At 34.4% G+C, this 22,070-nt stretch overlaps 1 protein-coding gene across 8 annotated transcripts in view; it reads right to left on the bottom strand.

Moving 5' to 3' along the window:
• Nucleotides 1–229: 229 nt before the first annotated feature.
• LOC145692764 (uncharacterized) overlaps nucleotides 230–22,070 on the bottom strand; it is a 473,880-nt gene continuing 452,039 nt past the window's right edge. For 5 of the 8 annotated variants that reach the window (XM_081768217.1, XM_081768218.1, XM_081768219.1 and 2 more), the window contains 8 exons: nucleotides 11,554–11,764; nucleotides 10,356–10,681; nucleotides 9,818–9,977; nucleotides 7,642–8,028; nucleotides 6,554–6,658; nucleotides 4,974–5,063; nucleotides 3,570–3,724; nucleotides 230–1,659 (listed from right to left, as the gene is read on the bottom strand). In XM_081768217.1, the coding sequence (XP_081624343.1) occupies nucleotides 1,471–1,659; nucleotides 3,570–3,724; nucleotides 4,974–5,063; nucleotides 6,554–6,658; nucleotides 7,642–8,028; nucleotides 9,818–9,977; nucleotides 10,356–10,681; nucleotides 11,554–11,764 (1,623 nt within the window). In that variant the 3' untranslated portion in view covers nucleotides 230–1,470. The remainder of the gene's footprint in view (nucleotides 1,660–3,569; nucleotides 3,725–4,973; nucleotides 5,064–6,553; nucleotides 6,659–7,641; nucleotides 8,029–9,817; nucleotides 9,978–10,355; nucleotides 10,682–11,553; nucleotides 11,765–22,070) is intronic. The other 3 variants (XM_081768213.1, XM_081768214.1, XM_081768215.1) reach the window with 3 other exon arrangements.

The raw sequence follows: 22,070 nt of genomic DNA, 5'->3' as shown, positions 1-22,070 counted from the left end.
GACTAGCTAAAATTACGTTACTGAAGAAAGAAAAAAAAATCCAGAATATCGTCACTCTGATAATACAACACTGAACATTAAAATTCTACTAATTTCTATAGATATAATTCCGAGACTCCCGATTATTTTCATTTCACAAGCAGCTGACAGGCACCGTTTTATTTATTTATTTATTAAAAAAAAAACAAATCTAAAGACAACACCTAACACACGTTGTCAGGTTCGATGATTTACGTTTTCAATTGTTTAAACTTGGAAAAAAAAAAAAAAAAAAAAAAAAAAAAACTTTTTTTTTAATCTGGTGATGTGAACGACGGTTATGGTGAGCTGAAAGACTGTAGAAGGTGTAGATTTCTTTTGTACTCTAAAAAAGTTCACATGCACGAATAGGATAACAATGAGATTTTGTTTAAAAAGTCCCCCCCTCCCCTCTCGGTATTCTTTTTTGGTCAATATTTTCTAAAACATCGTCAAGGAAGGAATTGTACTTTTTTTTAAATATTTTTTTCGCTCATTTTTTTTATAAAAAAGAAAATTCATTGTAGACACTGATTTTTCTAAGTTTTTTTTTTCAGACAAACTCAAGAACCAAAAGAGGTTTTACTAGCAATTAACTATAATAATAATAATAATAACAGTTCTTTAATTACTATCAACGAAGAGACCAAACAAAGTTTTCATATATATTTCTATATATGTACATAATCATGTTTCTTCTCCCTAGACTCTCAAAGGGAAATTAAAAACTTCCGGTATTTGTGTACTTTTTTTTTCCTGTGTCACTAACAATTCAATAAAAATAAATCCTCAAAATAAAATAACCTACAAATAATAATAATTATTATTATAGGAGAAACCGGAAGCAGTCCTCATTTGCTCGCGCACATACTGTACATGCATACTTTTACATACACCGTACACGATTTTTTTTTCCATTTAAATCACACTAGTTTTTGTTTCACTGGCTTATATAGAACTTCTTTCAATTCTCGTCGTTCATCAAAACGATTAATTCATCAACAAATATGTAAGGTTTTAAAAGTTTCTCTTTTTTCTCTCTCTCACACACATACATGCTCAAATAATAATAATAATAATAATAATATATATATATATGTATACCTATATACATTTACTACATACATACAGCACACACACACAAATTTCTATCCGCATGACTATCTTCCATACACTTTTGTTTCCCACATAACAGTTCCAATGCACCGTCACCCATTGGAGGGAAAATATATATTTTTTGTTTGTATTTCTTTCTTAAAAAGTCTTGGTATTTATTTAATCTCAAATAACCATTGTTTAGTTTAGTTTACCTCCTTGGTCACTAACACTCACGGAATCACTAGTTGTTTAATAAATCAATCAATCAAAATGTACACACATTATTAACATCCACACATAAGCACGCACACATTCTGTCTGTCTGTTTCTGTACCCTCAGCACGTGGTGGTTCATTATGAGCTAGGTTCCGATCGAGGGACTATAAGATTCGAGGGCGATGGGGCCGACGGGGTGCTGACCACCACCACAGGCTTCACGAGCTGAGGGGCCGCTGCGAGACCACCCAACGTTGCAGCGCTCAGGTACTGGGCATTCACGATTGGCAGCTGGCCAACCGATTTTAGGATTGGCGTAGTCACTACCTGCAATGAAAAAAAACAGCTTTTCTTAGCACAAGATCAAAGATGTAATATCATCGAGAATAATTAAGTGACGCAAGCCAATTGACGTCATCTATTAAGGTGGATCACCACCTGGAAGTCAAAACATATTTTAGCTCATTCCCTTAACTACTGCGCAATGAAACGTTACATATTATAAATATTGTACTATAAGATAAGAGTTATGTTTCAGATACAACACAAGATGCTGATTCATTTGGTTGTGTCTTCTGATATCGAAAAAGGTAACAAATAAAAGAAAATATTTGATTCGTTTTACAATGAGCACACAAGATAGGACTTGCTATTAGATCTTACTAGAAGTGCTCAGTTTTATGAAATGTTTATCTGTATGTGTCAAGTATTTTAAAGTAACGGTCTTATTACGAAATAGATATATTATTTGATCGTTTTTCGTGTTATGTTTCAGTTTTATTTAAATATTAATTTACATTTAAGAAAATAGATTTTGAGAAGAAACTTCGCACAACACCATAATGCGTTGTTGCCAAATTTGTACGTTCACTGTGGTAATCACGATAACAAAATTTCTGGATTCTAGCTTGCAATTCGAGAAGTGAAAGTTAACTGTGAATTGCGGTAAGGTCAAAAACTAATTTCTCCAGTAAGTATCTAAGCAGAATTCCATGATTACTTCCTTTATTATCTGGCATCAGTTAACACTCAATAATATCTGGCAACGTCGCACTATTCAAGTAGTGTTTAGCATAGCACTGAGAACACCTAGTAATCCGCCTTAATGGAATAAAGTTTGGCTAAATTATTAAGGTTTGAATATAGTTTTTCTTAAGGAAATTTGAAAGAGAGATAAGTAATAAAAAGATTTTGTTCTTCGGTTTGCCTACGAATCTTTTGTACCCCATTTGTCTACAGGAGGAGGACTCAGCTTCCGTACAGAAGAAGAAAAAAAATCTCATACAACTCCTATTGTTACAATCCTATGAATATATGTGAACTAGAATGCAGCCGGTAACATTAAAACCATGTTGCAAAATAAAAGATTTGTCAATATGTTTAGTCTTTTCTATATACTAAAAACGACTCGAGTCCTACTTTTTCACTCTACCAAATTCAGAGAATATGGTGTACGAAAGAATGAGTTTGTTCTTTCCTCCATCTTCGTGCAATAAAGAAACTGTATTGTATTATACCACAGCTCTCAATTAAAACTAATTTCAACTTTTTTTTTTTTTTTTTTTTTTTTTTTTACAGTACCTCTACTTGTTTAACAATGTCAACGTTTCTAGATATCTGTTCTTTGTAACGTAAGATTTCAGAAAATGTACAATACTATTCTGGAAATAAGACTTGAAAAAAATTACTAATCGGAAAATTCTCTCCTAGTATTTTGCCGCATTAAATATGAAAGTGCCTACACTTTTACAACCATCTCCAATTCCCAACAAGTAAGTTTTATTATATGCCGAAATTTCAGTTCACACTACCTCTAATCAGTTCCAGATACTCCATAAGATCTTGCTCTAAGATGATATTTCTTTACCCTTGACTATTTTCAGTCGGAAAAAAAAAAGTGTTAAATACATATTTAGTTAATCTGACTGACTCCCAGAACACCGAGAAGAAGTTAGTTAAAAACTGTTGTTAGAGGTATATCTAGTGGGGAAAAAAGGGGGTATATTAGCCCGACTTCTAGTCCATGTTGAACTTTTTCATCTTTGAGAAAATAAGAATAACATCAAATTAATAACGTGGACACACACTAAATTTTAACCCTTCCTTTCAAATTTTCAAACCTTATCTTGACCGATCAATGCAATCTTCATCTGCGTTTCATTGTTATAATAATGAACCAGATTCGCTAGGAAAAAAGAAAAAAAGGAAGGAAAACAGTAGGACATTAGGTAACTAACCTTTCCTCCTAGCTGAGGACTGGCAAGAATGTGAGCCACTTGGTTCCCTTGGGACATCACAGTCACTGGAGCCACCAACGGGGCTATCGAGCTCCCGGACACCAGGTTCGACAGAGGAGTGTGACTGCCCAATGGAGCAACCACGTGAGCAATACCTGCAAAAATAAACACAGAAAACATGAAAGGATGCCAACAAATTCCTGTCATAAAAAAAGCACTGAAGTTTTCTAATTATGCACTCTAATTCTTAATGTTCTTTTATATAATCAATAATATATTTTATATATATATATAATGCTATTACTATTAAGTGACTATATAAGATTATATGTGTTTTTCGATTACGAGTAAATGTCCCTGTTCTTACTACATTTTGGTTATTTATTTTTCTAGATCCTTAACTAACTTTAGTATATAGATACAAAGTAGAAAATGAAATATTTATTTATTAAAAAAAAAATGACCTAAGAAATATAGAATATTGAAATGACAAAAATGCAAAGACGAAACTATTTTTTCAGAATTTATCTTTTGATACATGAAACACTTTTCTTTTCTTCTTGCTTCAATGGAAAATTTTTGCATTTTCTGCATGCCCGAAACCTTTCGACCTCAAAAAATGAAATGAAATCTAAGTTCGACATCACACACTTATGCCGGCTAGGCTAAAGGAGACGGTGATGATGAGAAATGAACGAAAAGGTGGAATGAAAAAAGTGAAAGAACCCCGAGAAAACCCATGCACACGGTGTTTGTCCATCACAAAGTTCATTTGGCGCGAGCTGGGATTGAACCCCATGCACCAGACGAACACTATCACTGAGTCACCGCAGCCCTCCTTTTCAACCTCAATCTCTTTTTTCTAGAATATTTTTGTCCCCATACTTTTGGTAGATTCTCTCAACCATACTGTCTCATACACTTTAATATACGGAGAAAGACTGCCTCATTAAATGGGTCTACTCCTAGCAGACCACTATTTTAAAAGGCGTGCTAAACAAGTACGTGATCACTCCGAAAGTAGCTTTACAAGCAATATATAGATATGACAAAATTTAAAATCTAATACATACTGCTTATGGTTAGAGAAAACACATGTGGAGTTTCTCTCACACAGGGGACTGACAGTGGCTCTTTAAAGAAATCACATCAGTAACTTTAAAACGTTATACCTACACGCTAAGAAAAGAAAGTTTCCATCATCTACCAATTTTTGCATACAAACATTAGCACATTAGGTGAGCTTTCATCTGTTAGCCGTAGAGGTAAAATTTAAATTTTACTTTGCAACTTCCCTCTAAGAGCCGCCACTACCTCACATAACATTGACAAGTTCTTAGAGGTGTTTCATAATGTACTTTTTTTAAACTATAAGTAAAAGTAAAAAAGATTTAATGTTCTTACCCAACATACCTGGAGTAATGTGTGCTGGTAGAGAGCTAACTGGCCCAGAACCGGTCCCTGGAATCGCAGTGGTCAGCATCGCACTGCCTTCTAACAAAAAGGAAACAATGCTAGGTTACAGGTATAAGAAAAATTACAGAAATTTATTCAACTTACTTTAAAATTATCTTTATCATTTTTTGTTTGTTTGTTTGTTTCTACAGTTCAATACAAAGTAGTACGTGGAAACTAGAAATAAGATATCAAACTGTTACTTTCACTGAAATTATTTTGCAGTCCTACATATACAGTTTCACTGTTTTTATTATTATTTATTTAATTTTTAGTAGTGCAATGTACCGTATATGGGCAATCTTACAATACTTTGATTAATTTTCTACATTAATAGTGTTCGACATGGTCATTGTAATGATTTGAAAGTGTTTTCTGCGCAGTAAGCAACATATTAAAATAACGCAGATATTTTAATACCTTGATATTTATTATTTTGCAAAAGTGGGTGGATGAGGGAAGGACGAAGACTCATAAAAATAGGGTTCATGATATTTTAAATATACTGAATTTTTTCTTAAACACAAACAAACCATTTGCTGAGCTAAACAATATATTCACATAAAAAAAACTACATATGTGTTAGTTGGCGAAACTGTAACATATATGTAGTTTTATGTGAATATATTGTTTTGCTCAGCAAATAGTTTGTTTGTGTTTAAGTATATACAAAGCACAGCTTCTACTTATGGAAAATTATTATAGTTGAAATTTTTCGAAATACATCCAACTTACTAAAACAGTAAACTAAAAGAATAATATGTTTACGCATAGCCACTGATTCCATAAAAACACGAACACACTTAACTACATAAAAGACCAACTTAACAGATTTTACTTATCACTCTACCATATATTCTGGCAACGAATGATCATTAAAATGGAACATAATAGAGATAAAATAGTTATAGCTGATTTGTTAGTGTATATACTATTTTGAATACATAAAAAATTAAGAAAATTGTTCATTATATATATATAAATATAATTTATATTTCACATGAGTGGTATATGAACACACTCCAGATCGGTAATTAAAACCATTAAAATAAAGTCTATTTCACCGAAGAGACTCGTGTATTCTGCTGTTGGACATCCGTTCCCTACCACACTCATGTACTGAGTTACTAGCTCTTTATCTTCCCTGAATGCTTTCCAAATCAGCGCAAACTAAAGCTAGAACTATATTCCAACTCACGAGTCAAAACTTAATCTAGAACTTTTACTTCGAAGTGTTACAAGTCCCCATTACTTTTATTTCGATATTATTATTAATTATTATTATAATATTTGAAAAAAAAAAAAAAAAAAAAAAAAAAAAAAAAAAAAAAAAAAAACCTCTCCGGAGATGCTCCATAACGTTGATGCGCTACAATGTGGATGATAAGTTTGGAGTTTTTATTATATTGCGAGCAGCCATCTTTGCGTTTAATACACCAAATATGCCTCCTATTTACATTACTACTTAAACCTTTTAGTGCCTGAAAATCTGCAATAATTTAAAGTTTTTTCTTTCGAAGGACACTCACCTGAGCTTGGCGTGGAAACATGAGCTTGTGCTACTGGCAATGAGGATGGTTTTGTTGTTAAACTCACAGGAGTATGACTTATCACACCGTTTGGAAGAGTCAGACCTGGAAATACAAGACAAGTAAATATAGCACTTTATATTTGCAGAAACATTAATATCTTCTATTAAATGAAAATATTGCTGTTATCAATAGAGCGCAAAAACGAAATTGCACGTCCTGATAAGTTCATTATTACTCAAACTTATACACGTAAAAATTTTTGCTGGAGATTGTTAGCAAAAAAAAAAGTATTATTTTATTCCTATTACCAGTTTGATGTTTTTATTTCAAATGCCAATTCCAAAATGCCAACTTTTCTACTACATTGTAATTTGAAGACTAACTTCTCCTAACGGGTCAAATCAGTTTCTCAGACTTCTAGCTCACATTTTTTTAATGGTGTTTATTACACTGTAATAGTTGAACTTCAGTTGATATATGAATCAAGGGAATTGTAATGGTTGATACGAATCAAAGGAAATACTTCTAATGGGTTTGTACACATAAACAATATATAAGTCTGAGAGGCTTATATCTTTGCATTTAATACCAAATATGCTCCTTATTGACATTACTACTCAAGCTTTTTAATTTCTAAAATCTGCAATAATTTAAAGTTTTCCTTTCGAAGGACTACATTACTATTAGCTTACCAATAGTTAAGAAATGTTACTATTAGCTCCCTAAACAGATGTTACCACATGAGGAACTAAAAATAAGAAAATCAGCTCTGACGTGAGTATCGATTCCTGTTTCTATCACATACTAACTAATCCTTTCTACCCAACCTTTCCTTAAAATGGATTTATGAAATCTTGCGAGGATAGACAATTAACATTACACAATTATGTTGTTAATATTGTTCCGAATGTTACTAATTACTATTATTGATTGATTAATTGAAATTTAGCACAGAGTCTATTTGAGAAGGGATATCTACAGGTTAAGTGCGATCCGAACCACTATTCGAGTTTTTATCCAAGACAACTATATTACTGATTTATTTCGGATAAAATATAAATAGTTAAGAGAGTGAGTAAACTCACCTCCAGCGATGGCCACCGACGGATGTGACGGTGTGATCCCCAACTTCGACGTAGAGGTGGAACTGGACGTTGTGGACAAGTTGATAGGAGCTTTGGTAGTGAAATTGGCTCCTTTGGAGGTGGTGAGCATTCGCTCTTTGATTGCACCGTTCGCCATTACAGTCACCGGCTGACGGATTGGTGGAATGGCGTTGAGCTCTGCCCCACCGGGCAACCGAGAACTCCCAGAGTCCCCGCTCAAAAAGGTCACGCTGCTTGGAACCATTTTGTTGGTGAGGTGGATGGTTGGAACGGTGATCGCTCCCGCAGACTTACTTAACACTGGCTGAAGACTCGCCCTATGGTCTGAAGCTTCCGAGACACTCTCCTTCCCTCGATGAGATGAAACTACAATAAAATATACAAAACGCTTTCAAACATTGAAGTACAACTACTATTATTAATATTGTTTACTATCATAGCAATCATTTATGAAAAGCATAAAAATTAAGAGCCAGCAATAGTTCCGAAATAATTAGGCAGCAAAACTAAGTTCCTAACACGTGGCTGAACTATTTTCATTAATACTATTATTAATAATAACAATAACACAAAGGATAATTTTTGACAAAGTGCTACACTTGAGACACATGTATTCAACAAATCCATCGGATAAACACATAATTGATCTAAAGACGTCGATTTGAGCATTTCAAATTTTGTAACTATTTTGGAGAAATACTGGATTTCATGTAAAATTTGGAGGAAACAACACACACAAAAAAAAAATAACTAATTGTATCAGCATTGTAGAAATATATCGTTAATTAAAAATAAATGGGCAAAAGTATTAGGGTAATAATTAATGTAGTTATGGTTAGAGGCACTAGGCACATTCTCTGTAATTAGGAATTGACGAGTAATCTGTGGAGAGCAGCTGACAATTGAAAATTAGGAGCTGTGATTTGTGGTTATGGAAATACGTGGATTTAGGTTAGATGAGAATTATGATAGGGCTGCAAATAATGAATAAATAATGTTTTCAAAGAGGTTGCGAATAAATTTCGGAAGCTGAATGAAATGGTTGCTCAGTGAGATTATTGTGTATTTGCATTTCTGGGATTTTAATTGACACTGGTATATGTAGACTACATGTTTTTGCATGGTGCTATGAAGATGGCTCTAAAGGTATCACAGTGACATTTAGACGAGACTCTTCGAAACATGTACTATCTTTCTAATAGCAGCCCAGTTCGCCGGGCACAGCATACTGCCATTACAGGATCTACTGATTTCCCAAAGAAATTCTGCTCCATCAGATGACTTGAGAATGTAGATTGCTTGGAAAGGTCAGTGAAAATTTATGACAATGTGAAGTAATTCATACAAGATTCTATACTGCCTAGTTGTCGGCAGCAATCTTCTTTACAGGAACAGATGAAAGACTGTCTTGAAGAGTAAGTTGGCAGATTTCAGTTATTTCAGTAACATGTGAATTGTTTCTTTGAAGATTTCAGTCTCCAAAGCCACTAAGAGCTTTCTTGCACACAGCTCTTTTGGACTTACAGTATAGTTTGTTGGCCCGATATGTCAAACAAGAAATATTGCAGCAAGCTGCCTCTGGTCAGAAACTAATGTCTTTGAAATTGTCTAATGAGAAAGTTTTTCCTGGTGCAATCATTAGCATTGGTTTTACTACAGGCTAAATATTAAAAAATAGCATATGCACAGACAGGGATAAAGCAGAATTCAAACTTGAGTTTTGCAAATTAATTATAGGTTTAGTTCAAAAGTTACATAAAAAAAGACCACTAAAGTGCAAGTTCATACGTAGTATTACTTGTTTTGCACCAACTAATATTTTGGAGCAGCCAATTCTGGCAAGAAAGAGAGCAAAAATCGTTCAAGATCTTCACAAGGCAAACAGGATCGCACACATTATAGAACGCTAACTGTATTGTTATTGAAAATAAATGAGCCGTTCAAATCTTCAGACAGATTTATCAACATTAACTTTTCCTAACTGTTACGACTATCGAATTTAGTTAAATATTGTATTGAAGAAAGAAAGAAAAACTGGTGCGGAAATACTCCTATACGGTTGCAGTCATTGCTTCTCAATAAAGATTTATTTTTTTTTTTTTTTTAATTATTAAACTCTGTACCATGCATGAATTCCCGTGTTCAATTGTCTTACCTGTTGTTGGAACGTGAGAAGGTGGTGCATGTACCGTAAGAGCCAACGGCTGCGCCGCTGCCCCTGTGGCATCAGCTGGAACCATTCGCAGTCCGTGAGGAGCCAACACTTGGATTGTAGGACTAACTAAAGTTGTCGCCATTCCAGGTGGCGTCACCATCTGACAACACAAAATGAATTAATTATTGCATATGTAGGTACGACTGGACTAAAATAATAATCAATTACAATCTCCTAAAGTAAAGCAATATTTGACTGTTCATAACTAAATGAGTACAACTTGGACAGATAATTCATATTTTTTTCTTGTCATTACACAGTTTATTACTCAAGTACAGAGTACTCTGCTTTAACTACGTCACTTTTGGAAGCTACTGTGAAAAAACAATAATACTAATAAGAATCCATTTCTGATCATCATTAGAGAAGCACTTCTGCCTCTAATCTGAAAATATCATGTAATTCATAAACTTCATATTATAATATTACACAGTAAAGGACTCGTAAAGGCTCTAAAGTTGAAGAACCCTCTTATTACCTGAGCTGGAAGCTGCATGTGAGCCGGCATGGAGTTGACCGTAGTGACTTTGGCCCCTTCAATGTGAGCCTCGCTCTTGAGTTGTGGACTGCGAGAGACCCTTCGAGGAGATCCTGAGCGGTCACCCATCTCAAAGCTCCAGGTAGTGGACTCGGAGGTCGGCCTCTCCGTGTAGAGTAACGTGGCGGCGCCTGGACGCGGAGGAGACGACGCCGTTGCACTTGACAGGGAAGACGTGCTGCTGTACATTCCGCATTTGCTCAGCTGCTTGGCGTCTCGGCCCCCAGGCTCCGTCACCATCTCGTCCATATCGCTCGTTCCACGTTCTGAAAACGGAAATTATAATTATCGTTCATTAAATAACTTAGGCTATGTCAAGTTTTAAAATGTTTGAGTAATGAACTGAAAAAAAATCTTCCATGTTTTTCTGGTTATCAACTGAATACATTCTAACGATAGTAACATGAAAAGCAATAATCATAGTTGTAGAATCCGCTCACATAAACAAAGCCATTATTATATATATATATATATATATATATATATATATATATATATATATATATATATATATATATAAAAAGCAGTATGTAAAAAGGAGTAGGAGCCCCCATTTTGTTACTTCATAAAGCAATCTGATTTCAAGGCTCGTTTTGAGCCCCAAGTTTTTTTTTCTTTCTTTTTTTTTTTTTCTTTTCAAGAAAGGAAAAAAGATTATACAAAAGGAACAAATTGCATGTCTGTCCAGTGTAGACTTCAAAATTTCCAAGAGTATAGCCCTGAATCACACCCATATATTCAAAGAATTATTTTGTTTTTTCCTCTTTAAGATTTTTCACGTTTGTATCACATTAACGATTCAATGTACATTATAATTTATTATCTATTTACTTAGTTTATTTATTTCTTCCAAAATGTATAGGAAAAGAAACTCTTTTTTAAACAGTTAAGACAAACCAATGCTTTATTATGGTAACCTAAGTTAACTGGTGTTATTTTAACAGAATGCGTCACATATATAATTACCGGTATTCATATTACTTCATGTGATTACTGAAAGTTATTGAAAAACAAGATCTATATCATTCTAACTATTGAGTTTGATACCACATTAAGTTGTACATTTCTTTTTTTCTTTTTTTACTTCCAATAATAATGTAAAACAACTGTGAACAAGGTATATATATATAACACGAACCTGAGGCAGTAGTTGTTGAATTGGAGATATGATCGCGGACAGCACTTGGCTCCATTGTTTGAACGTCTGGCAACAATGTGTTGAAGTCGATGTGGTCCCACTGTGCTGATAATTCTTTCTTTAATGCTGACAGCCTCTGTTGAGAAGCAATTTTTTCCCTGGCCAATCGCTCCATTTCATGTTCGTACTCCCGTTCTTTCCGTTTCAGAGTCTACAATAAAATAAATAAAAGTTTGATCAGAAGGAATCGCTTTTATTGCTAAAATGTTTCGTGTTTTATTCGTAATTACAAAACAGCAATTATATTATTCCTAAACTTGTATTATAAAGTAACACTATTTCCTCTAAAGAGCATAGCATTGTAAATATGAATACCCTTTAAGCAGTGGTGCCCCCCCCCTTATGTCCATGACGCATCCCACCAATTGTCTATCTATAGATGTTCTTCCATGAAAAAAAAATCTTTTCGATTAATTTTTACACCCCTCAAACATATTTATATAGATTTTTAACCCCCCCAAATATTTTAATGACGCAGTTTGCGTCATAGCCCCCCTTTAAGGCAGTGATTCTCAACCTAATTTCTATCACGACCCCCATTTTACCAATCTTCTTGCCACCGATCCTGTTATAATTTCCGATTTGTAATAAATTTGTGGGGTATTTTTAATATATCTATTGCGGAGATTTCACGATATCCATCTATAATTCTATACCCATTTCTTGTATATAGTGGACACAATGACTTACCTAAAAGCGAATGAATTAAAGCCAAATTTGGTCAACTCATTCATATCAAATCCGATCCCGTTATACTGTTTCAAAATGGAGGTCGTTCGAAAATTTTAAAACTTCATAACTCCTTTAATTTTGGGTCATATGATAAAAAAATAAAGTGATTTCTAATTTTAGTTACAAAACTTGGACAGTTTGTTAAAGAAGTTATTGAGTATTTTAAATGACTTGATAATGTGCGTCACGAAGATTTTTGCACTAGTGAAATCACACCGTGTTCAGGTATCTCATTAGCTTTCAATTTTAATATGCAGTTCTCATTAGTTTCATATCGTACCTCTTTCATTTAAATTGATTTTTAAATAACTATGCACCTGTTGAAAATGTTTAGTAGACCTATTTTTTGTTGTTCTTAACAGTAGATATGTATATAAATAAAAATATAGTTATCAGAACAAAATAAATATTTAAAAATATATTCCGGTATTATATTCTGATTATCTCTTCCGCTTATCTTCGTGACTTCATGAAACCATCTTGCGACCCCCAGGTTGAGAATTCCTGCTTTAAGGTATATGATTTTCCTACAAAAAAAATCATCTTTTTGAATATATGCTTCGCAAAGCTCATTGTCCTTTCTTTTTCCATTAAAATATTTGCATCAGCGGAGTTATGAATATACTCGTTTTGTACCTTCACGAATATCAAACCACAAATATTCCTACCGAGCACTGAATTAGGACTTCCCAGCAACTGTGGTAGGATGCCAAGCAGAGAAAATTTCGGAGATGTATATATATAAAAAAAAAAAAAAGTACTCGTGAGTAATATTGGGAACAGAGTTCCGCAAATACCATTCGTGTTCAAGGCAATGTATACTCTTTTTCCTCTCTCTTAAATATTTTAAGCAAAAACACTAAACTGTTTTATATGCGGTTGTGAAAACGTCCTTTAAAAAAAAAAAAAAATGGCCATTATGCATTTCATCCATGTACTTTCTTTCTACATTGGACTTAGGAAAAAAAAAAAACTAGATTACCTTCGTTAAGATTCAAGGAAAAAGTGTTTTGTACACGTATTGACCCTATCATATAGATGACGTAACATTAAACGATTTGCCCTTGACTGGGTGAATTGTGTTCCCAACGTTCAGGATTTTCGTAAATGAGTTTTGACATTCGTAATATTACGTATTATTACACAAGAGCAAATCAGTAAAAGTCGGCGACCTTCCGCGTATTTAACATCAGAACAACAGGTCGACAACTGCGCCACCTACATTGACTAACAAGAAATCTAACTCACGTGCGTATATTTTTTGAGTTACGTATTATTATTATTATTATTATTGGAAACATAATTTGATTTTTTTTTAACAAAAATGAAGAAAATGAGAATAAATGAATTGAGTACTACAAGAATACAATGAACTCGGTCAAAATTGAGGATTTCAGAGAAAATGGCAGACTATAAATTGTTAGGTCACAGATGTCAATTTAACAGGATTTGAATTATTGGTTTTGTTTTAATATATTTTACACGAAGTTTTCAAATTTTTGCGTCCCTTTTTAACACAGACTATAAGAGAGAATATAGTGCAGACGTTTCATTGTGTGAAGTTTCAGTGTACAGACTACACCTTGGTTATGATTTTTACTACATTTACTACACAGTGGGTAGGAAAATACTGTAATAACAGCATCCGCAACAGAAGCTCGCGATGTGGTTAGGACTGCCAAATGGTCGGTTTTTGATCGGCCTGGCAGGATATATTGCAGTTATTTTGATTAAAGCCGGTGACCGGACAAACTTCTTACCAGTCTCTTTATGAACTTTTTTTTTTCTTTCAAATTTGTATCTAGTTCGAAGCAATTTCATCTAGTTTGAAGTATAGATTTAAGAAGTAACTTTCATTCCGTAAATCCACATTGTCATCTTTCACCATCATCTGTTTAGATAATTTTAAAGAGATGAAAGGGATTTATCAGGAAAAATCTGAAATTTATTTGTAAGGAATTTTATACATTTATTGAGAATGGAAAAAAAAAGGACTTCTTAAAGCATTTTTTCTGTAGTTGAAGTACAAGTTTAAAGAATAAATTTCATTTTCCAAATCCAAATTGTCATGTAAAAATTAATATACTTTTGTTCATCTGTTTCGATAATTTTAAAGAAGTAGTAGTTACTGGTAAATACAATAAAATGATCAATGCCGATTTCAGTTTCTCATTTATAGCACAATGTATCTAGTAAGCTTATTAGTGAATGTACTAAAGATAAACAGAATACAGGTGCTAATACTTTTGTTCATGATAGTACATTTCCTTCCTATGGATGGGTCCGAATAGAGATACTTTCACACTTACGTTAGACCTATATCATAGGGAATTTTAAGGGGGTGCTTTTTTTTTTCAGAGTTGGGAACCCTAGGTGTGGTCCAGTAGTATTCCTCCAGCAGTGAGTCCATTAACATCTAATAACTTGCAGTGCAGATATATTTTATTATTACTATTCTTTTATTATAAATCAATTTTGAGACAAAGCCTACAACAATGATTTTCTAACCTAAGCTAAGCTTATGTTGAGTCCCGGCGTTCAGTAAAATTTATCGAAGCACTGCCTTAACTCAAAACATCTGAACGCGTAACAACGAAGAGAGCTCCTATAACAGATGAGGGAGTACGAATGTGATTATATTGCTCACGTGCCGCAACCGCGTTTCTTTTCGGGAAAAACGTAAGTTGAGGACAAAACGTTATTATTCATATGCATAAATTTACTGTTGTCACTACTGATTTTCCCCGTTAAAAGTTCAGGCGTAAAATAAAAGTCACGAATTTACTGTACTGCAAAAACTGTAACCAGAAAATGCTACATTTTCACAGGACTATTATATGCGAAAAAAAAAAGTACTGTACAAGCAAGGCTAATTTTATTTTTATCAACCTAGTCCTGCTGCTACATCGAAACTGAGGCTAGAGCGCACCCTGTTAAGAGGCTAGCAGGTCAACCTGAAGCAAAGCAAACCGTCCTCGTGCTATAGCAAGCACGTGCTATCGCACGCCTGCAATTATGCTTTTCCTTCAAGGTCAGCCGTCGGAGGGCGCACGCTGGCAATCGGCGAACGTATACGTGTAGGCAGCTCGCAACACTTCCTTCTCATTCAATCTCGCCACGTATTGTGTGCGCTTGACTCTTTCCATTCATTCGTACAAAAATCATCCAAATATATAAATAGTGTTCACCTTATCTTTTTTAAAATTGTTGAATCATTCAGAATATCGAATATTGGAGCGAGGTAATGTCGAAAGCACTCAACGTCTACATTATTTCCTGAAAAACGTCGATTTGTTAGCTAAATACTGCATACATCGTTGTAATAATGTTTTTAGTTTCTTTATGAATATCCAGGTAAGAGAAAGAAATCTGTCGGGTAAGATGGATCTTTCTTGTGTAATATATATATATATATATATATATATATATATATATATATATATATATATATATATATATATATATATATATATATATATATATATATATATACGTATATTTTTGTCTGTCATATGGTAATCATCCTACTACAGTGGCGTACACAACGCGGCTTTCTTTTAACTTCTCCGAACAAGTATTATGCAAATAAATAAATAAATAAATAAACATTTACCATATTAAAATATTATACGAACACCTGAGAACCGCCGATAGCAACTTGGGATATTAACGCTACTGTAGCCCCTATTTATTCAAACGCAAATGCAAGTAGACACAACTTGTATAGATATTTGAGGCTACTTGACTCAGTGAATCCGAATTCTATCAAAATCAAGTGCTATTTCCAATTAACATCGTCATTATATAATAGCCCCAGTACACTTCGGAAGTTATATACGCAGATATTCGATCAGAAATAACGTAATACTCTTTTGTGCAATAGCAATTAGCATTCGAATCGAATCTATTTTGCAATGCTGTCTCAGAACAGCCGCAATCACCGGTTTCTTCCTCTGCAGCACTACACAGCAAGGAATAAGCGAAGAATCAGGCCAAACAAAACGACGGAAGAAATATGACCTTGGAATTGTACCAAGTGGAAAATAGTGAACCCACATCACAGTTTCTCGCCAGGTCTCCAATGGTGATTCAACACTGCACGTATGACAAGCTGCATAAATACGCAATAAGGAAAGTATTTCACAAAGTCTACAAAACAACACGCCATTACACGTGTTGTAATGTTTTTTATTTTTTTCTACACAAATATTAAGTAAAGAGATTACGTGTAGTACAAATATAGTTTGAGACTTTCTTTTTCATACTTCGAACTAGCATGCGACAGGTTACATCAACAAAGAATAGTTAACTGGAAAAATTGCATTCTACCTTAGCCCTATACTGTCTTGTTACAGTATTAAATCAAAAGATCAGTTAGTATAAATGGTTATATGGTTCCTTGAACAAATAATAATAGCCCTATTAAACAAAGGACCTTATGCAGAGTCGTTCTGACGCACGTTTAGTGCCATACTAAAGAGTTCGACATATGTTTCCTGCAGTAGTCAAGCCTTTAGTATGACGATAATCATACGTCAAAACGACTCTGCATAAGACCCAAAGAGTTTCCAGCTTATTCAGTTCAAACTGTACAAAGAATGGGATAAGCTAGTTCGAAAAGCTATGGACTTAGGCATCAGTAATTACAAGTACTGTAATTCATACAAACGGCCGCGGACCCAGGATATGATCAAGGGAAGGGCTAAACCATAGTTTGCTGCTTTATTCAGTGTAAAGAAAGTAGGATTGAAGCCCATTTTACCCAGTGTATACCCGAGCGTCAAGGGAGGCTATAGCTATCCCCTTGGATCCGTGCCTGCACACAAGTAATTCCTAATACCCGCCAGTAACTGAACTAATTAAAGTTGGTCAATTACTTTCTAACGCTAATAAAATTACTCCCACTAATTATTCTGTTAGAATATGAACTTCAATATCATGACCACTTCCTTTCAGAAGAGTTACAGTATTTAAACATCAGCCACCAATACAGTACAATCTGGGCATGACTGGTTTTACTGTAAAACAATCTACGGGGAGGAAAGAGGGTGAATTACAAATTTCAGAATATTCTAGTATGTTCAAAGTATGCACACAAGTAAAAAGAAATACGTGCTTCTTCAGAGCCTCTTGAATGTTATTTCCGTTACGCGATGCCTACCGCAACTCTTTTTTGTGACTATATTTGTAATAGTCTCACAAATATACGTGAAAACAACGACCCAATACTTTCTGGCGAAAATCTTCATCGCTGTTACAACCAGCGCTAACGGTGTGACCTCGACGTGGTGGCTTGCAAACACAAATCCGTAAGAAAAACGTGACCCTCAGATGCTTGCTAACCAGCTGAGCCAATTAACGATGCGCTCAATTTCTCATAGTAAGTTACACAGAAATGCACTCCAATTTTCTTTTCTTCGCATTTCTTTCTCTCTCCCTCCTCCCTCCTTTTTACTTTTTTAAAGTCATTTCGTGAAAAATAGTATGAAGTTCCAAGCCAGTTTGGTGTCTTTGAAGTTTCTGATAATAATAGAAAGAAAAGAAAAATCATCCCGTTACTTCACAATTTAAAACCTATTTACAATGAAGTTCTAGATTGCTCAGGCTGTTCACAAAGACTTCAAATATATAACAACCGACGAAATAAACAAGCCATGAAGGAAGGAAAATTATCAGTCACGTGATGTGTTGGAACAAAATTCAAGCCTTCTAAATGCGGAGGATGCTACTTCGCTCAGATTACAGAACCACAACTTACAGCATTGCAAGGATTTGCTCTTTATAGAGTGTACTTTGGAAGATCGGAAACAACTACAGTTTACCGCTATTCACGACAATTTCGACAATGTGAGACTAAATTCCAGTTCAGTAATCCAACAGGCTTTACTACTACTACTACTACTACTACTACTAATAATAATAATAATACCAAGTGATTAATTATATCGTGTGCTCCGATAGAAAAGTTCTGGCTGGCTAAATGGTTGATGCGTGACTAATGTATTGACTTCCAAAACAATCACTTCTGGTTGAGTCAATCGTTATTATTGGTAGTCAAACAGCAGGGACGTACGCAGGAATTTATTTCGGGAGGGGTCTAAAGCGTTTCGGGGTGTCCAAATACAATTTGAGGCTAAATTATATGAAAATTTCTAAAATTGCCCCTAAAAGTAGATTACATTTACAAAAAAGTCGGGATTTCGGGGGGTTCGGACCCCAGGACCCACTCCCTGCGTACGCCCCTGTCAAACACTTCCCCCATATACCCTCATGACTCTGGTTTAACATCAAATAACCGCAAACTGATCTTAGGAATCGATCCCGGAACGAGGCATAAGAAAAACTAATGTGCTAACCGCTCACTAGTTTTATGTTACACAATAGTTAATTCAAAACATAATAAATCAGCGTTAATGGAAAGAAGAGGGCGCCAGCGAAACAAGGTTGGAAACCTCTGGTCTGACACTATTTCTGAAACAGCACCCAACGGGCAAAAGAGTACATACTCCAATGAAGCAGAGATGATTACAAACTTGACTAGACAGCTAGCTATCTAGGTATAGACCCACCAGTCAATATTCTAACCTATTTCACCTTAGAATTTCTGGCATGAGCTTAATATCGAGAAACAGTATTAGGACTGTGTGAGACTTTCTATTTCCATTTATAATACCAGCCATACACTAACGTATTTTTCAGCCGTAGCCATAAAATTTCTTGCGTTAGTCTTGTTAGCAGCTGTCAATACGTTAGTGTATGGGACCTGGCGTACGTTTACGTACCGAATTTTCATACGCTGGAAAAGTCTGGGTGCTTTTAACTTCGAGCGTAAATACGGCGCGTAAAAACGGCTCAGATGAAAGGGTTTTCGAGCAGCAGGTGGTCTCTTGCCCTTTCCACGGCCTTCTCCCCGGTCTGGTCTTATTGTTTTCAGAAGAGAAAACCTGTTCTTGTGTTGTCCTCGCGAATCGTTGCTGAGGTTTGCTGGTAGACTCACCAGAAATCATCATTCCAATCTAGTTTCAGTCTTTCCATACAAGATACGATTTCGGCTAAACTAATATTTCCTATTGCACAAAACGATACATTATTTCCTAATTAAAATTCATAATTAATTTTGAGTGCACAGAGAAAAAGGTATTTAAATCCAATACTTCCTAATCTGAATTCGCAAATTATGAGAGCTCCTCCGTGGCTATATAGTCAGCGTACGCGTCCTCTGTGCGGGTCGCCCTGTTCGATTCTAGGCGGGAGCTCATGCAGTTCGGGTTCTACTTCCCATATAGGCTCGCTAAACTTATCGAACCTGATGCCTTTCGACTAGGAATTTAATATTTAATTTAATATTTGGACATTAGTTTTTTTTTTTTTTTTTTTTTTACACAGGTAAAGGCGCATATAAAGATGAAGTCACACCTTCAGAGTTACCCATGTTGTGATACTGAAATGAAATCTTTGAGTTTAACTTCCCACGATTATGCCATTTATACTAAAGAATACAATAATTAAGGCAAGTGAATGATGACGAGAGAATTGGTGGAATGAAATTTGGGAGGAAACGAGAGTACTCTGCGAAAACCAACGGACATGATGTTGCACACACAAACTTATTTGCACGGGAATTGAACCAGGGACCCCACGCACAAGAGATAAGTGCTTTAGCACTGAGCCGCTGTGGCCCTCTGTTGTAATATTAAAAAAAAAAAGTATGACTGTCAATAGCATTTGACCAATTCTTGCCGAATTGAAAATTATCTATAAATCATATGTTGCTCCCACTATTGAGTATTGTTCTCCTATCTGGTCTATGGCCTGCCCTACTCATTTAAAAAAAATTAAATTTCGTAATTAATTTCTTTTTAGCCATTGTATCCTACCGAGTACCTCACCTCCGAACACTTCCAAAAAATAACGTTTTAAAATCCCTCAATATCTAACCTCCCCTAGTGAGAAACAAAATTTCTGACCTAATATTTTTCCAAAAAATTGTAAATGGCCACATATCATATGAACAGTTGTTAAGTCAGATCAATTTTTGCGTACCCGCGAGAACAACACGGTCTAGTGATCTCTTTTACACTCGAGCTGTGAGAGTTATTTTAAGTACTTTCTCAACTTTACAAGAATTTATAGCGAAATAGGTTCAGAAAGTACCTATTTTTTCACACGATCTTGATATTACTCGTAAAAAAATTCAATAAACCACGATATATAATGTTTCTTTCTTCGTATATTGTTCCAAACCTCAGTGTGTGCAAATATTTAAATCTAATAATAATCCTATTTCACAATTAATGCTTATATACTAAGTCAAATAGCAAATCGTTGTACAGTTTTTTTTTTTTTTTTTTTTGTATGGTTGCTTCCCAGCCGTAAAAGTTCTGGTTCAATTCGAGGTGCCGGCCATGTTGAATATTTTTCAACATTGTATTATATCTCATCATGATGGGGATATGTTTACGAACACTTACCTGAAAAGTACAATAGATGTAAGCCCAAAAGAGATCATAAATAAGACCAGAATTGAATATTACACCCATTTACAGGAAATACACTCATAAATTTATATTAACTTATTAAAGCATTTCTCAATCTCAGTGTTGGGAGTACTATCAAACCTTCCTAGATAAATGTCAACGTAAGGTATATTGCCATAAAATATTATGTAACACTCAATACTTGTCATTTAAATAATTTATTTCACAAACAACTCAATCGTTTTACTATGTTTGTAAGTAGTATATGCATCATTATTAGGAGAATTGACATAATTGACGCAATCTGCTACTTAATAGTGTATATTTTTCATAGACATTACATATTGAACATAGTAGAAACTCATCTTCAAGACTGCTTCGTCTGGATGTTTCCATATTGCAGGCTATTAATTAAACATTTATTTATGAAATATGAACTATCACCTAAGGCGTTTTTCAGAAATTTGAAAAAAATTCTCCCTCAAGAATAAACTACCCGTTGTGGATCTTTTCGGGAAAAATTAGTTACGTCATATTGTCCGGTTATTTATAAACCATTAATTTATCAATTACGAACAAAATTAACTGACTCGTGTTTGAGAAAATATCTCGAAAAAACTCACAGGCAAGAGTAAACTAACCTTTTTGTATATTTATCACAGAAATAACTTATGCCAGATAATAAAAGTGGTAATGAAATATTGATGTACGAGAAGAATCGTTACTCATTTTCGATAAAATCGCGTTTGTCTTTTTATTTTCATCTATCAGTGAACTTCCTTTATTTTAGGGGATAGGAAGAAAATTCGAAAACCTTCCCTTGGAAATCTGATAAAAGTATTAAGTTTAGAAACTTATCACTCGAATTTAAAGAAAATTATCCGATGTTGAGTTCGCCCTTACTACTACTCAACTGATTTGTATGTATAGTGGAAACCCTCAAGTTCGGGTGGATTTTACCTTCATGTCATTTTAATATTGCCAAAACTTAATATTTGTAAATAGTGATATATAAATCCATTACTGGCCCATTTTGTCTGTGCTTTTAACATTTGCTTATGTTATTTTACTGCTGTTTGTTCTTGCTTCGAGTATCCGAAACTTTGATTTTCCAGAGTCGAACACCAACTGAATTGTTTTCCAACTTTGATTAAGATAAGGTCAGCTGTTCCGGTCGTTTACTTTGTCTCTACTTAGTTCAACAAAGGTGAAAAAATGACCATGACAAAATTTCTTGCATGCTAATGT

The sequence above is a fragment of the Thermobia domestica genome, chromosome 8, assembly GCF_964235325.1.
Source record: "Thermobia domestica chromosome 8, izTheDome1.hap1.1, whole genome shotgun sequence".
Taxonomy (NCBI): domain Eukaryota; kingdom Metazoa; phylum Arthropoda; class Insecta; order Zygentoma; family Lepismatidae; genus Thermobia; species Thermobia domestica.
This window is presented reverse-complemented; position numbering and strand designations above follow the sequence as displayed.